The sequence below is a fragment of the Emydura macquarii genome, unplaced genomic scaffold (genome assembly GCF_026122565.2).
Source record: "Emydura macquarii macquarii isolate MOO-44397 ecotype Brisbane River unplaced genomic scaffold, CSIRO-AGI_Emac_v2 contig_977, whole genome shotgun sequence".
Taxonomy (NCBI): domain Eukaryota; kingdom Metazoa; phylum Chordata; order Testudines; family Chelidae; genus Emydura; species Emydura macquarii.
Window position 1 is genome coordinate 54,701 of NW_027131114.1, and position 16,774 is coordinate 71,474.

The 16,774-nt window shown below is 58.1% G+C and overlaps 1 protein-coding gene across 2 annotated transcripts; it reads left to right on the forward strand.

The window, feature by feature from the left end:
* The first annotated feature begins 788 nt into the window (after nucleotides 1-788).
* On the forward strand, nucleotides 789-15,401 carry LOC137150613 (E3 ubiquitin-protein ligase TRIM39-like). 2 transcript variants are annotated; one of them, XM_067544566.1, is made up of 6 exons: nucleotides 789-1,270; nucleotides 4,669-4,764; nucleotides 8,424-8,654; nucleotides 9,197-9,219; nucleotides 9,319-9,422; nucleotides 14,716-15,401. In XM_067544566.1, exons 1-6 carry the CDS (start codon nucleotides 845-847, stop codon nucleotides 15,273-15,275), a joined length of 1,440 nt encoding a protein of 479 aa, XP_067400667.1. In that variant the 5' UTR covers nucleotides 789-844; the 3' UTR covers nucleotides 15,276-15,401. The 2 variants fall into 2 exon arrangements, with proteins under 2 accessions (XP_067400667.1, XP_067400668.1); XM_067544567.1 differs by lacking the exon at nucleotides 4,669-4,764.
* The last annotated feature ends 1,373 nt before the right edge of the window (nucleotides 15,402-16,774 follow it).

Consider the following 16,774-nt stretch of genomic DNA (forward strand, 5'->3'; position numbering starts at 1 on the left):
GAATGAATTAAAGACAAAAGCGTCAGGAAGCCAAAGAATACAAACAACCAGACGTTTATTCACAGAACTCTAATCACTAAAAAGCAAGCGCGGCGGGACCCACAACGGACAGTGGACATCCCTTCCAGGTGCGGGACCCACAACAAAGAGTGGACATCCCTTCAGGTATTACCTGACTTCTTGGGAGCGCCCCCAGCATCCTGGGTGGCGAGAATCCTTTCCACGGATGATCCGTTCCTGTCGGTGAAGACTCGGCTTAGGCTGGGTGCTTTGCCCTTTTATAGACCTTGTCCCCTGCTAGAACTTTCTGTCACCTTGTCAGTGTTTCTCCACTGCCGTTGAGATGGAGAGGGGTTTCCTGCCGTTGAGGGGAGGAGGGGGGAACTAACACAGGCCCAGTGCTCAGGGTTGATAAACAGGATGTCTACACCCGGCCTCCGCCAGCTCTTGACTTCCTCCTATGCAACAAGTGTCTGTGGTTACGCACCCGGCTCTGAGCCCCACAAAAACCTACACAGAGACTGGCATTAAAGAAGGTAACAGGGTGGAGAGGGGCATGACACTAGTGTAGACCAGCCCTTAGAGGCTGTTAACTCAGTCTGTTTGCCCTCCCACCCTTCTCCTTTGTACCATCTCTGGTTTTCCACCTCTCCCTTTCTCCCATTCATTTCCCATTCTCTCTTCTCTCCTCCTCTCACTCTTGGCACCTCCTCCTTCTTCGTTTCCGGTGTGAGTGAGAATAAATAGCTGATGTGCAGGAGACACCTCCCACTGTCAGCACCAGCCCGCACAGAGCCAGAGCAGAGGGAAGAGACCAGAATCGCAGACACTCAGTCCTGCTGCCATGGCCTCAGCGGCTCCAACACAGAAAATGCAGAAAGAAGCCACTTGCTCCATCTGCCTGGAGTATCTGACAGAGCCGGTGACCATAGACTGTGGGCACAACTTCTGCCGAGCCTGCATCACCCAGTGCTGTGAGCAAAGGGAGCCTGAATCAGGTACCAAGTTCCCCTGTCCCCAGTGCCGAGCGCTGTTCCAGAAGGGGAAACTCCGGCCCAACACGCAGCTGGCCAATATCGTAGAGGAACTGAAACAGCTGGGGTTAAAGCCAGGGAAAGCGCAGCAGGAGAATCTGTGTGAGACACACGAGGAGAAACTGAAACTGTTCTGTGAGGAGGATCAAACCCCCATCTGTGTGGTGTGTGATAAATCCAAGGAGCACCGCGCTCACACCGTGGTTCCCATCGAGGAGGCTGCCCAGGAGTACAGGGTAGGAGATGCTGTTTGTCTTTGTTAGTTAGAAACTCTCACAGGCACGTGATTTCCCCGCGTAATAACACTTAGCCAATATTTGCAAACCTGGGTGCCCAACGTCAGGCCTGATTTTGAGAGGCGCTGACTCCTGCAGGCCCGGCTGAAGTCACTGGGAATTGCAGGTAACACGGACTTCCTGCCTGACCCCGGGCAAGTCTAAACTCCAGAATTAAGCTGACCTGAGTTACGTCGCTGTACAGCCACCCCAGTCATTAAATTGCTTTTGCATGTCCACACCACACACCTGGGCTCGGTGGGGCACGTCCTCACCGGGAGCGCTGGCACCGATTGAACTGCCAGTGGGGGGTGCTGTGGGACGGCATCTGAAAGGCAGCAGCAGTTGATATAAGCAATTGTCGACACTGACACTGCGCTGACCTAGCTACATTGATCTGAGCGCGACGCCTCTCACAGAGGTGGGGTCATTAATCGGTGCAGTGGGCGAGTTACAGCGGGGGAGCGACACTGTAGTGTAGACGCTGACGGAGTTAGGCTGCTGTGAGCTGCCTTACGTCGAGCTAGCTCTGTGGTGCAGACCAGGCCTCACACCTGTGGATGTGGAACTTTCTCACGCTGCTGGTGAAGGGCCTGCCCAGTATTGCCAGTTCTCATGATTTTATCACAAGTCTCAGGATTTGGTGCTTCCTTAGAGCCCCGGCTCCTGGAGACAATGGATCAGGTGAGAATCTCACAGGACACGTTTTTACAGTAAGTTTCTAGCCCCTGCGGTTGGGGAGAAAAGCTTGAAAACGTGACCTGAGTGTCACCGAAGGGCTCAGAGACCAGACTGCACATGACACGTCTTGACATTTATTTTATCGACATTCCATGGTTCTGAAGCCAATCTCATGATTTCTGGGGCATGGCTCATGAATGTTGCCAGCTGGGACGGTGACACCGGGGCCGGCTGTCGAATCAGCCATGAGAGCCTTTCTCCCAAGTGTTACAGTCACAGTTCAATATGCGCCGATGTGCCGCCCCATCACTGCTGGGCACCGCCGCAGATAGAGGCGGCTGGGGGCGGCCCCTCAGTTCACAGGACATCCGTATCCTACCACAGCTGTGTGGCAGGGACGAGCTGGCTCTGTGACCCTGCTAGGGACTGTGTCAGCTCCCCACCCCCTCCTAGCAGCTGGCAGACAGCGATTCCCTGCCCCCTCTCCAGGGGAGGGGCTGAGGGGTCTGCCAGGGGTTCCCTGCCCCAGCCCAGGGGAGCAGGGTGGGGAGAGAAATGGCTGCCAGCGACATTTCCTGCCCCAAGGGAAGCAGCTTCTGCAGTGACCCCAGACTGGCCAGGACTGTCTAGAACTGTTCTTCCGACTCCCCGGCCCCACTTCACTGCTCCTCTGCCCTGCGAGCGCTGAGCTGCTGGGCTCACTCGGGCTGTACAGGCTGCCCCCCTCCAGGATCCTGCCAGCCCCTGCCAGCTCCTCACTCGGTGCCTCCCCGCAGCAGCCCTGGGGAGCAGCCATGGCGCGGGAGGGAGCACCCTGGCCCTTGGCAGCAGCAGCCGGGGCCCTTGTGGGCAAAGATGAAGGGGAGAACTCCAGGGGGTGCAGAGGAAGGGGGAGAGTGACGTGGGGTGAACTTGGTGGGGCAGAGAAGGGGGAAGCTCATGATGGGGCAGTCTGGGGGGCTGGCCAGGGGAGCCGATCCGAGCCGGGCTGACAGGGCAGCAGCACATCCACGTGCAGTGTGATCTCGTCACACCCTCTGCCAGAGCGAAGGGGAGCCCTGGGTTATCCAAGCGCCAGCACCGTTCCTATGAGGGGGCCTTTGTATCCAGGCTTCACATGGCCCCTCTTCCTCCCTGACGTCCACACTGAACATTCGATGTCTGTGGGTTTGCACCAGTGTGAGGAGCTCAGCTACTGGGACTGGGGCCCAGGCAGACGGAGCAGGATGTGGCCAGTACATTTTTGCCGGCCGTGGTTAAAGTGGAGGAGTTTCCTTCCCTGGAGTCTCTCATGCCCACCGGCTGGAAGGATCATCTTCCAACTCCCAGAATATCCACCTCTGAGCTGCCATCTGTGACGGGGTCCCTGGGGTGCACCTGGACTGTGGGACCACAGAGCCCTTCAATCCCACCAGCCTGGGCTGTCCTCACACTGATCTGAAGGTCCAAGTCTCTGCCAGGCACTGCACATACACAGCCGTCCACAGGCAGGGACACGCCCGACTGAGTTACATGAACCATCTCCCAGCCACTCATGAGCCATCACTAGAGAGGCTACAGCCAGTTCCCCCCAGCTCCAGCCCTACACCCCAGAGCTGTACCCTCTTACACTGCTCAAGGCTCCCTTGGGCAGAGCAGGTTCATTAAATAGTTCGCTGCTCCCTCAGTGAGGAATGGACACACACCAGCGTTCGCAGTCTGAGCTGAGATTCCCCAAGCACTTCACCCAAAACACACTGCTTTAGGTAAAATATAAAACAGATTTATTAACTACAGAAAGATGGATTGTAAGTGATGATAAGTAGCAGGCACAGAGATCAGAGTTGGTTACTAAGAAAACAAAATAAATTTACAGTCTAAATTCTGACTTAAACAGATTAAACAAAACAAAATTTGAATCAAGCAGTGTCTACCCTAAGAGATGGTACAGGCAGCTCACAGTTCCTCAATACACAGACTGGCCTCCTTCCAGCCTGGGACCAATCCTGGCCCCAGCTCAAAGTCTTTGTCTTCCAGACGTTAGACGTTTTCCCAGGTGTTGAGATGGTGGGAGAGAGGCCAAGTGATGATGTCACTGTCTCCCTTCTTCCACCTGCTAGAAAGATCCTGGCTGTGCCATGGGGGGTCAGGCCGTCCCCATAGGTCAAACAATCTCCATTGTGTATGTGCCTCCTCTAAGGAGCCTCTGGGATTGTTTTCTTGATGGGCCCATCAACGCCTGTCTGGCCCTGCTTTGTTGTAGCTGAAAGTCTGACTGTGGCTGTACAATGAGAGCAGGTACAATCCAACTGACATAAATGTTCAACAGATAAAATGATCCCTCCCAAGCCATGCACCAAACTCATCATCATCACAGCACAGTGGTGAATATGGGGGATCCAGGCTGCTACCCTGGGGTACAGAGTGTCACACCATCAGTGACGTGAAACATCAGCTATCGCTCCGGCTTTGGGGCAGACCCTGTGCAGAGCGCTGCCGCTGGGGCTGAGTGAGAACTAGTGTTATCCCGGTGTCCTCTGCCTCTGCGCCCCACGGGTGCTCTGGGGCCTGCAGAGCTGCTCTGCCCCTTGTTTCCCTGGTACCCATCGATGGGGTATGAAATGCAGATGTTCACAGTGCTCCCAGCAGTCGGAGATGCCGGCTGACAGGCCGTTTATCTGACACATTGTCCCTGCCAGGTGAAACTCCAGGCAGCCCTGAGCCCCCTCAGGCAGGAGCTGGACAAGGCTCTGAAGCTGGAATCCCAGGCCAGGGAGGAACCCGCGGCGTGGCAGGTGGGTGTCTGGGTTTATTCCTCCCCGGCCCTGCCTTCTGCTTCCTGTGGGGAAGGGGACGTGCAGCTTCAGGCCGAGGTTATGACCCTGCTCCGTGTGCCTGTGGCTGGGCCGTGGGATTTGGTTTAAGATGAAGGTTTAAGATGTTTACTCTGAGTCTACACTAGGGAAATGGGTGGAGTTTGGGGGGGATGGGGAGGCAATGACCCCCACATTTATGATGATTTTTTTAACCCCCCACCCGCCACACTGCCCGGCACTGCATCCCTGCCTGGAGTCCCTAGCCTCAGTGGCGTACCAAGGGAGGGGGCCATGCCCCCAGTTGCCCATCGGGGGGGTGCCAGCCAGGCCCTCCTCCTCGGAGCCACCCCCCGCTGACATCCCTGGTGGCCTCACCGACCCGGCCCGCGGCTCCCTCCTTGCGCCCAGCACGGGGTCGGGATTGGCGCAGCCGCTGGGGATGTCAGTGGAGGGGTGTTCCACCAAGGAGGGCCCGGCTGTCGCCCCCCCAGACTGGCGACCAGGGCCATGGCCCCCTTCTTCCCCCTTCCCCAGTACACCACTGCTCCATGGGCTGGCAGAGCCCCCTGCCAGGCTGCGAGCACCCACTCCCCAGCCCAAGGTGCAGTGGTGTACCGGGGGGGAGGAGCAGGCCATCCTCGGAGGAACTGCCCCCCCCCATGCTGACATCCCTGGTGGCCGTGCTGACCCAGCCCCTCTGTCTCCCATGCTGGGCTCAACGAGGGAGCCGTGGGTCGGGTTGGTGATGCCAGCGGGTGACGGCTCCTCCAAGGATGGCCCATCCGGCACCCCACCAGGCCAGTGCCCGGGGGCATGATCCCCTCGGTACACCACTGCTGCCACCCCCACAACTTGCACAGGTGGGAGTCGGGGAGAGCAGGAAATGGGGTAACAGACACCTCCCCCACAGGGCACTGCCACCGACAGGGGGCGCGGTCATGCTCCCCCATGGGACGCCCTAACCTCCCTACCCCTTCCACTCCCAAATTAAACATTCAAACTCCGCCTGTGACTAGGGAAGACACTGAGGCTGGGTCAGGGTTAGTGGAATTGAGCTCGTTAAACTGACCTATCCTGAACTGTGTTTTGTCGTCTAGACAAACCTTTAATGAGCACAGGCTGGGGCAGCCATTTGTCATTATCTGCTTCTGCTGCCATCGTGTGGACACGTCATTCAGCTGCAATTGTTACTGTGGTTTTAACTGTGTGTCTGTCTACAGCCGGGTAATGAACCATGGGCAAAGTGTCTGCTCCAGTGACCTGCCTTTGCACAGTGACAATCCCCATCGGGAGCATGTGGCCTCTTGGATCATAGAAATGTGGGGTTGGACGGGACCTTGAGTTCTCCCTCCACGCAGCACTGACAAGGCCTTAGCTGGAGCCTGGGTCCGGTTCTGGGCACCGCACTGCGGGGAAGATGGGGACAAACAGGAGAAAGCCCAGAGGAGAGCAACAAAAATGATTAAAGGTTTAGAAAACACGACCTACGAGGGGAGATTGAAGAAATTGGGTTTGTTTAGTCAGGAGAAGAGAAGACCGAGGGGGGACATTGTAACGGTCTTCAAGTACGTAAAAGGCTGTTATAAAGAGGAGGGCGATAGATTGTTCTCCTGAACCTCTGAGGACAAGAAGTGATGGCCTTAGACTGCAGCCAGGGAGGTTTAGGTTGGACATTAGGAAACCTTCCTAACTCTCAGGGGAGTTAAACACTGGGACACGTTACCTAGGGAGGTTGTGGAATCTCTGTCATTGAAGATCTTTAAGAGCAGGTTAGACAAACACCTGTCAGGGATGGTCTGGATAATACTTACTTAGTCCTGCCTCAGTGCAGGGGACCAGACTAGGTGATCTATCGAGGTCCCTTCCAGTCCTACATTTCTACGATTCTACGATCACGTCCAGCCCCCTGCGCTGAGGAAGGACCAAGTAACCGTAGACCATCCCCGACAGGTGTTTGTCCAACCTGTTCTTACAACTTCCAGTGACGGGGATTGAACAACCTCCCTTGGAAGCCTGTTCCAGAGCTCAGTGACCCTGACAGGAAGCTTTCCCTAATACCTAAAGTTTTCTAAACCTTTCATCGCTTTTGTTGCTCTACGCTGGCCTCTCTCCAATTTGTTCACGTGAAGCGTGGCGCCCAGAATTGCACACCTTACTCCAGCTCCGAGCTCACCAGTGCTGGGTAGAGCAGGACAATTACCTCCCGTATCTTAGATACAACACTTCTGTTAATGATACTCGCTTTTCTTTGCAACTGCATCACTTTGTCGACTCATATTCAATTTGTGATCCAGTCTAAGCCCCAGATCCTTGTCAGCAGTACAATCCCCTCGGCAGTTACTCCCCATTTTGTAGTTGTGCATTTGATTTTTCCTTCCGAAGCAAAGTACTTTACACTGGTCTGTATCGAATTTCACCTTGCTGAATTCAGACCAATTCTCCAGTATGTCAAGGCTGTTTTGAATTCTAATCCTGCCCTCCAAAGTGCTGGCACAGTGTCCACTCCATTATCCAAGTCACTTAGGAAAGCTTCATTAGTACTGGCCCAGGACTGACCCCTGCAGGACCCCACTAGAGATGCCCTCCCAGTCTGGCCATGAACCGAGCACAGCCCCTCCCCCACCACACAGGGGAGCCGGACAGACGGACGGGTTAGAGCCCTGCCCAGGGAAGGGGAGGCGGGTCAGCACAGGGCAGAGGCTGGGTTGGGGGGAAGGGCTGGGGCTCACGTACGGGGGTTACAGGGAGGAGGGCTCTGGGTGCAGCGGGACGGGACAGCAGGAGGCTGATAAAGCCCCTGGCCACGTTGGCATCTCAGGGAGAGTAAGAGGGACCTTCCCCAACTTCGCTGACACCCGGGTCACACGGGGGAGGGGCAGGCTCACCCCAGGGCCACCCAGCACCTCTGTGCTGAGCTGCTGGGGGGGCTAGCGAGGCCAGTGCAGAGCAGCCAGCCCCTCCCCCAGCCGGGATCAGCCCTGGCTCCACATCGTTACCGCTGGTCCTGTCAGAGGGCGGTGGGGACACAGCTGGCATCAGCCACCCGCCGCTCTGTGCGCCACGCTGGGTCCCTACACGCTGCGATCCCAGGGTCACTGGGCACATGGGCACGGGGCGCTCGGGCCAGCCGGGGGAGGCCACAGCCAGCTCTGACAGTCCCCTGGGTGCCCAACACCCACGTGAGCCCCGGGATGGCACCAAAGGGCTGTTAGCACCGGCCCTCGGCCCTGGGCATTGCAGCCCTGGGAGCAGATTGTCCCAGAACGAGCATCGCCCACATCCCGCTGGGACGGCTCCACTTGGTGTCTGAGTGCCTGGAACTGGGCACCCAAATCCCCCCCCCCCCCCAACGCCCTGTGCAGCCCCCTGTAAATCTCCAATGTTCCCTCGATTTCACCCATCCACTGCATCCATCCAGGCCACCCACCATAGCATACTGCAGCTTTACAAACACCGCAGACATCCCCACTTTGGGACTGGCCGTATTCACTTTGAACTCAAACAAACCTTTATGACGTTTTCCAAAGAAGTAAATATCCTGACAAACCTGACACTGATTTAATATCCCCTGCTCCATGGACAGAGGCCCCGTCTGTGACTTAACATCTGGCTCACGTTTTCTCTGTTTGTTTCTCAAGAGGAAAGTAAAGAATAAGAGAGAGACGATTGCAGGTGAATTTAACAAACTGCACAAATTGCTGAGAGAGGAGGAGCAGCTGCTTCTGCAGAGACTGGAGGAGGAGGAGAGGGAGACTCTGCAGAGACTACAGGAAAACGTAACCAAACTGTCCCGGCAAAGCTCCTCTCTGCAGCAGCTGATCACAGAGATAGAGGAGAAGTGTCAGCAAACGGCTGCTGAGCTGCTGAAGGTGAGACACAGACGGCATCAAAATTCTTCATCCATCCAGAATTAAAAGCTCAGATCCATGGGTCTTGATTCCAGAACTGAAGAGTAAACGTGTTCTGTGGTTTTACGCACACATAGAACATCCAGTTAAAAGCTCCATCAGTTCAAAACCAGTGCAGTGCGTGGGAGAGAGGAATTCTGACCATGGAGATCCAGTGAGGCCGGGGGTGATTAAATGGTTGATACAAAAATGATAATGGGCTAAACCCATCCCTGCTCTGCCTCCAGAGCATTGGGCCCAACAAGGTTTATAAACACAGATTGCGAGCTGTGTGATGATGGGATCGGGCCCCACAGGGGAGAATGTTTGTGGCTAAATTACTGTCTCGCCTGCATACAATGAAACCTGGTAATGCAAAATGACCTGTGAGCTTTTACCATAGACCAGTGAAGCCCGGAAGGGTGGGTCTGTTTTCTAGATGAAAGGTTGATGCGCAGAGTGAAAATTCACTGTTTTCTGCACGTGGTTTTAATTCACAACATTGATTCTCTTTCTCCTTCCAGGATGTGAAAAGCACATTGACCAGGTATGTTTCCGATGTTCATTGCGCTTCTGTTATTGGGAGCAGCTCTGCAGTGATGTGTGTACAGAGCAGCTGAGTGATGATGGGACGTTTTCTTCATAGGAGTCAAAGTATGAAACTCCAGGAACCAGAAGCCATTTCTACTGAGCTGAAGAACGTGTATAAAATTTCTCTTGACATGAAGGAAATGCTGAAGAGATTCTGGGGTGAGTGGAAACTACTGAGCCATTCAGCTGTGTTGTGCCTGGGGATCTGGACACAGCCTGGCACCCATGACACACACGGACCCAGCGGACAGGCTGGGAGCTGTGATAGCTGGAGGCTGAGGCACTGAGGGCTGGGGAGTTTCCCGGCTATTTGCACCCACCTGATTGTCGCTCTGACATCCTGACCCCAGGGGTGTCACCGAGCCAGGTGCTGTCAGGCCTGGACTGGCCCATTGTGCCGGGTGCTGCACAGGCTGGTAACGGAGGATGTGTCTCTGCATCTCCCCTGGGACATGGGGGGCTGCGTCGTGTGGCCACCGCTCAGCATTGACACAGCCCCGTTAGCCAAGGCTGGCCGAGCTGGCTGAGCCGGGGGAGGGGCCGGCCTGGCTGCTGTGACCTGACATGGGCCGTGTTTTACTGGAGAACAAACTGCCTCACACGGACCCTTCGTCTGCTCCGAGTGCAGCCCGGTGCGAGCTTGGGTCCATGGGGGCACGTGACTCCTGCCTTTGGGGAGGCTGGGCGGGGGGCACCGGTGCTTGGACCGTGTCCCCATCCCCTGCTACGCCCCCTCCCTGAGACCTCACCCATGCTCCACCCCCGCTCTGCTCCAGGGCCTGCTCCTGCTCGGTCTCCTCCTGCAAGAGGCACAAGTGGTAGGTGGGGGTTTCCGGGTGAGGGGTCTCGAGACCCTCTCACCAAAGGCGCCCGGAGCTCGGCTTGTGCCTGGCCTTTGCGGGTGCTGGCGCTGAGGGGCCCCAGGCAGAGACACAAACCGGGGACGCTCCAGACACTTGCCTTCCCGCTGTCCCAGGAGAGCCCCTGCGCTCAGCCCCTCTGGCACCATTTACAAGCCCTGCTGTGCCCCCAGCTCTCTCCTGCTGCAGCTGCCCGGGGAGCGGCTGTGCCCTGCGCCAGGGTCCCTCAGAGCACCGGGGCCGCCAGGCGGGGAGCGGGCACTTCCCTGATCCCTGAGCCCACCCTGGGCCTGTCTGGCTGGGTCGGGCAGAGGGTTTTGTAGAGACCCGGCTGGCTCCGTGCTGGGCCCTGGGTCACCCCCAGTTCAGCATCCAGCCAGCAGGGGGCTCCGTACCCCCAGGTGCAGGGCAGGGCAGGGGCAGCCTGAGGTCGGGGGGGGGGGGCAGGCTCAGGGGGAGCCGGAGGCTGTGGGGCAGCGGGAGCAGCCAGGGAGCTGGGCCGGGGGGCCGGGAGCTGGGCAGGAGGCACAAACACCCTGTGCTCAGCGCTCACTCCAGGTTCTCACTCTGGCGCCGGCTCCGCTGGGGTCAGACACCGCGGTGAGGGGCCCACACAGCCAGACTGGAGAGAGCCAGGCTCTGTCCGTGGGGGGAGGGGCAGCAGCTCTGTTACATGGTGCCAGTTTCACAGAATTGTCATGGGGAGGCGCCCTGGGGCACCCCCTCAGCTGCCTCAGGGTGGCCTGCAAGCTCCCTGCCTCAGTTTCCCCTCTTCAGCACTCCTGAAATTACTCGACACAGACCAAAACATCTGAGACAAAAGTCCCCTGCTGGGGTTTACTTGGCCTCTGCCCCTGGAACCTGCCCCTCCCTTTGCCCACTGCCATCCTGGCACCTGCCCCTCCCCCCAACCACCCTCTGCACCCTGGAGCTCCCATCACTTCACCCCACACACCCTGTCAGCCACTTCTTCCCTTTCCCGCTCGGCTCCTACGTCTCCCATCCATCACCTCACCCCATCTGTCCCTCCCCTGATCCCCTCTTCCACCCTTGGGTCCGCCCTGTCTCTCGACTCCCCCCTGGCCCCTGCCACTCTCCTCACCCCTCTCTGCTCCCTGGTGCCCACCCCTTCCCTCTGCCTCCCTAGTGCCAGCCCCCCTCCTTGTGTCTGCCCCTCTGCTCAACCTCCTCAATCCCCCTTGCCCCTGTCCTTTCCCTTGCTTCCCCCTACTCTTCAGATGCCTGCCCCTTTCCTTCCCACTGTGACATTGGCCAGGTACAATCTCGATTGTTGAACAGCTTCATGCCCTCAGTTCTCCAGTCTGGAGTGCCTTTTACACTGCTTCACTGTGAGAACAGCCACTGGGCGTTCACACACAGTCTCTAGCATGTCACTTCCTCCCAGCTACACAGGAAGAGTGCTATAGCCAGCCACTGCTGAGTTACGCTGCAGGAGACACCAGCAAACTCCCTGTCCCAAACTTTCCACCCAGAAATGTGCGTCTGGTTGCCCAGCGCTCTACTGGCCAACGCAAGCTGATAGAAAGTCCGTCATTTCATTAATAGAAAACGCTATGCACAAGCCCTGTTATCTCAAGTGAAGGGTCCCAAACACGTCAGCCAAACACACTGGTTTAGATAAAACAAGGTTATTAACGACAGAAAGAAGAAATTTAAGTGGTTACAAGTAATGAGGCATAAAAGTCAGAACTGGTCACAAAGGAAATAAAAAATAAAACACAAACTAACATTGAACTTCTCAGGCTAAAAAATTGAAAGCAAAAAAGTCTCTCTCACCCCAGGCTTCTGCAGCTCACTGGCTGGACGCCCCCAGCCGGGACCTCTCCCCAGGGCAGGGTTGTTTCAGGTGTGTCTGTTGCCGGGAGTAGAAAGGAAGGGAGGAGAGGGGAGGTATTTGTGGGGTTAGTTTCTATTCTAGTTTCCTTTACTTTTCTCGCCTCTTTGAGAAATATTTGCAGCTGGGTTAAGGCGACAGCAGGGCTGTGGGACGGGGACCCCAGCTGTGTCTGTGCCAATATGTCAATTTCCTGCTCGTCCCCTTCTGCCTGCCGAAGAACGGCTGCTCCCCAGGTGCTCATGGTGTGATTACGCTGACACCTGGCTGAGGCCTTCGTTTGCCTGTTTCTGAGGCACTGGCTGTGCCGGCTTCTCTGAACGAGTGATGCCGTTCAGGAGAATTTACAACTTTACATGTCACGTTACCGCACGGATTGTGCCAGGAGACCCACTTGGTATGAAACGTGTCATCGTCTTGTGAAAGGGTGAACATGAGAGAAAAGACAGTCACACCTTCACTGCCCTGCCCCCGGCACCCACCCCTCCCCTCGCCCCTTCCTTCTCGGTGCCCCTCTCCCCTCCCCCTCCTCCCCCCATCATGCATGACTTCCCCACCCCTCTTTTCCCATCCCCCTCTGCACCTGGTGCCCACCCTCCCCTCTGCCCTTTCCTCCTTTTGCCTGCCCCTTCCTTTCCCCCCTTCTGCCCCCCAACAGATGTCCCCCACCCGGCACCAACCCCTTCTCTTGCTCCCTTCCGCCCTCTGATGTCTGTCCCTCCTCCTGCCCCTTTGCTGCCTGCCCATCTTCCCCCCCCTCTGCCCCACGGTTGCAAGCCCCTTCCCTTGCCCCCCTCTGCCTGCAGCTGTCACCCCTCCCTGTCAATCCCCCTGGCACCCACCTCTTCTCTTGCCCTTCCATCCACTGATGACCCCCCTCTATCACCCCATGGCACAAGCCCCTCCCCTCGCCCCCTGGTGCCTTCCCCTTCCTTATCCCCCCCAGCCCCTGTCCCCCCTTCCCCCCCCCCCTCCCCTGATCAACCCCTCCCACCTCCCTGCCCCTGGTGCCCCTCTCTACCCTCACCCCCATCTGTCCCCTGGTGTCCCACCCCTTCCCTTGCCCCCATTAAACCCCTGCTGTCTGTGCCTCCCCTCACCCCCTTTACCCTCTGGGTCCCACCCTCCCCCCTCATCCACCCTCTTCCCCCCTGGTGCCCACCCCCCCTTGGTTATCCTCTGCCCCCATAAGGCCACCTTTTACCACACCCCTCTCTGCCCCCCTTGTGCTCCCCTGCTCCATCATCCCCCCCCATTCTACCCCCAGTACCCGACCCTCCCCCCTCTGCCCTCCTTGCAGCCACCCCACCTTCACCCCCCTCAGCCCTCCTGGTGCCAGCCCCTCCACTCGCCCCCCCCCCATACCCCTGGCACCCACCCCTACTATCCTCACCTCCCCATTAACAACTGCCCCTTTCCTTGCTCCCCTGGTGCCCCCTGGGGTCTGCCTTTCCCCTCTCTCCCCTCTGCCCCCAGCGCCTGCCCCTCCCCTCACCCCCCTTGTCACCTTGTCACCTGTGCCTTCCCACGCCCCCCTTTGCCCACCTGGTGTGCGCCGCTCCCATTGAGATCCCTCTGCCCCGCCTGCCTGCCCCTTCCCTCACCCCCTCTAGTGTCCTGGAGCCAGCCCCACCTTTCACTGCCCCTCTGCCCCCTCCAGTCCACCCCCTCCTCCTTCCCCTGCCCCTTGGAGCCCCCTATTCCCTCACAACTCTCTGCCCCTGGTGCCCACCACCCTCCCCTCTGCCTCTTGACGTCTGCCCCTTCTCTTGCTCCCCTGTTACCCCTGGGGTCTGCCCCTTCCCCCCCATCTCCCTGTTAGTGCCCACCACACCCCTCACTCCCCCCATGTCCCTGTGGTGCCTGCCCCACCCCTCACCCCCTTTGTCCCCTTGTCACCTGCACCTTCCCCCACCCCATCCTTGGCCCACCTGGTGCCCCCCACTCCCCTGGTGGCCCCTCTGCCACTGGGGGCTGCCCCTTCCCTGCACTCCCCTAGTCCTCTGGGGCCAGCCCCCGTTTCACTCCCCCTCTGCCTCCCTGGGGCTCCTCTTCCCCCTTAGCTGCCCTGACACCCGCCCCTCCCATCACCCCACTCTGCCCCCTGGCACCTGCCCCAGTCTCGCTCTGCCCTCCGGTGATCACCCCTGCCCTAGACACCCCCGCTGCCCCCGGCTTGTGTCTCACTCTGTGCCCCTGGTGCCTGCCCCACTCCTCCTCCCCCCACACCTGGCACCTGACCCTCCTCTTCACTCCCCTCTGCCCCCTAGAGCCCCCTTCTCCTCATTCCCCTGCCCCGTGGAGCCCCCCCCATTGCCTCACCCCCCTCTGCACCCTGGTGCCCCCCCTTCCCTTGCTTCCCTGTGCCCCTGGGACCTGCCCCTCCCTCCAGCCCCCTCTGTCCTCCTGGTGCCTGCTCCTTCCCTTCCCCCCACTGCCCTTGTGCCTGCCCCTCCCCTCTGCCCCTCCTCTGCCTCTCCCAGCATCAGCCTGTCCCCTCCCCTGTCCCTGGGCTGCCCTCCCCTGCCCTGCCCCCGCTGACACCTTCCCACCCCACCCCTCCCCCGCTCCTGCTCTCCTTCCCCTCAAGTTCGCTCCCATGGGCAGAGGGGCCCTGACTCCCCTTAACGGGCAACAACCCCCCCCCCCCAGCGATTAACGGGGACGCAGGTTAATTTCCCTTTGATCCCCGTGACCAGCCCCTGCCCCGGCCCTGACTCTGTGACTCTCTCCCCAGTGGACGTGACTCTGGATCCAGACACGGCTCATCCCAAACTCGTCCTGTCTGAGGATCGGAAACGTGTGAGACTCGGAGACACACGCCAGGATCTGCCCGACAATCCTGAGAGATTTGATACTGATCCCTGTGTGCTGGGCGCTGAGGGGTTCCCGGGCGGGAGGCGTTACTGGGAGGTGGAGGTGGGAGACAAGCCTGAGTGGGCTCTGGGGGTTTGTAGGGAATCTGTGAGCAGGAAGGGGCAGGTCACACTCACACCTGAGGATGGATACTGGGCCGTCTGGCTGAGGGAAGGGAAATACAAGGCCCTCACCTCCTCCTGGACCCCCCTCCCCGTGAGCGTCAGGCCCAGCCGGGTGGGGATTTTCCTGGACTATGAGGCGGGCGAGGTCTCATTTTACAATGTCACTGACAGGTCCCAGCTCTTCACTTTCACTGACACCTTCTCCGGGACGCTTCGCCCTTATTTCTGTCCTGGTCTCAGTGCTGGGGGTAAAAACGCGGCTCCCCTGATCATCTGCCCGGTCCCAGCCCAGGCCGGAGGGAATCTCTGTCCCTGACAGCGACACCCGCGGCAGAGACTGTCCCCTCCCAGCGCTGAGCAGCCCCCAGGCCTGTGCCCAGGGGAGGGTCTAAAGGGCATCACCCGCCTGCCCCCCCACCCGCCCCTCAGTTCCCAGCACCAGGCCTGTCACATGGGGGAGGGGAGAGGGGCAGAGAAGGGGGTGAGGGGAGCTGGCTGCTGGGTCTGGGGGGCAGGGCAGGGGGTGTGTGACTTGGGTGGGGCAATGTCAGGGGTGGAGGCTGAGGGTGGGGGTGGGGAGGGGGCTGCAGCAAGAGGCCAGCAAAGAGCACAGCTGACATGAAGAAGACTCTGGGGGGATGTAACCAGGGGGAGGGGAGAGGCCCCTGAAGGAGGAAGAGCCCCTGGCAGAAATGACCGGGGGGGGGGGGGAGGAGCCCAGTGAGTGCGATGGGGCCAGTGAGCGAGGGGAAGGTCCCGGCATTTCCTGCCCTGGGGGAGTCTCTGCCCATGGCAGGGGGTGAAACGGCCCCAGGGGGCAGCGCGGGGGCAGGGGTGAGAGCGCCGGGGCCCTGCTGTACGGGCCGCTCTGCGCTGCAGCCTCAGCCTGTGTGGGGAGCTGGTCCCAGTGCGATGGGGGGGGGGGAAGGTGGGGAGAGCTGGGGGAGGGGATTCGGTAGCTGGGCCAGGGGACGGGGGATGAGAGCCCAGCCCCAGGGCTGTGTGAGGGAGGGGCCAGGCTGAGTGAATGGGACCCGCTCACAGAGGGAGCCCAGGCATCTTTTCCGCCTTCCCCATGTGTTTGCCCCACCCCGGTGCAGTGCGAGAAACGGCTCCTGGCACAGGGTGATCCTGGTAGGAAATACGGACAGACAGCTCGTGTCTTCTGCTGCCCCATCACATGTTGCTGCTCCTCCTCCTTTCCCCATCCCCTGGTCCAGGGGTAGCAGATGGTGACGGACGGGGATCAGTCACTCCTGTCAGAATATACTACCCCTGTGAAATCTCAATGTAAAATAGGGAGGGAAAGAAAAAAGGTTTCAAATTTAGAAAATGTTTTTATTGTAACAAGGTTTGAATACAAGAATAATTTAAATTTCAACAGTATTTCAAAAACAAGTATCTAAACATATTTCTAGAAATGGAATTATTAACATTTATTTTTTTGATTCTTCCCTCAAATCTACATTAAAGTTTAACTTCTCTATTAGCACCGTTTTTATTTCAACTGCGTCATTTCAAGAAATCCAAAATATTTGTCTTATCAAAATAATGACTACATTGGCAGACTGGATTATTCAGTTGCAATGTACAGGCATCATAAACATCAAAACTAGAGACGTGTGCAGCTGCTCTCTCTCAGTATTGTCTCGACTGGCTCCCTCTGGAAGGCAGGGCACATGCATCCACCTTCTGCAGGACTTGCACTGCACATTTGAAAAGTAATAAGGTGAACAAATAATGACACAATCAAATAAGCAAAATATTTCAATTAACTCAGCAGATTCTATAATAACATTCCTAGAACTTCAGCTA

Coding starts and splice junctions, on each gene's coding strand:
- LOC137150613 (XM_067544566.1), top strand. CDS start 845: ATGGCCTCAGCGGCTCCAACACAGAAAATGCAGAAAGAAGCCACTTGC. Junction 9,220..9,318: donor GTGAAAAGCACATTGACCAG/GTATGTTTCCGA, acceptor TTTTCTTCATAG/GAGTCAAAGTATGAAACTCC. Junction 9,423..14,715: donor AATGCTGAAGAGATTCTGGG/GTGAGTGGAAAC, acceptor CTCTCTCCCCAG/TGGACGTGACTCTGGATCCA.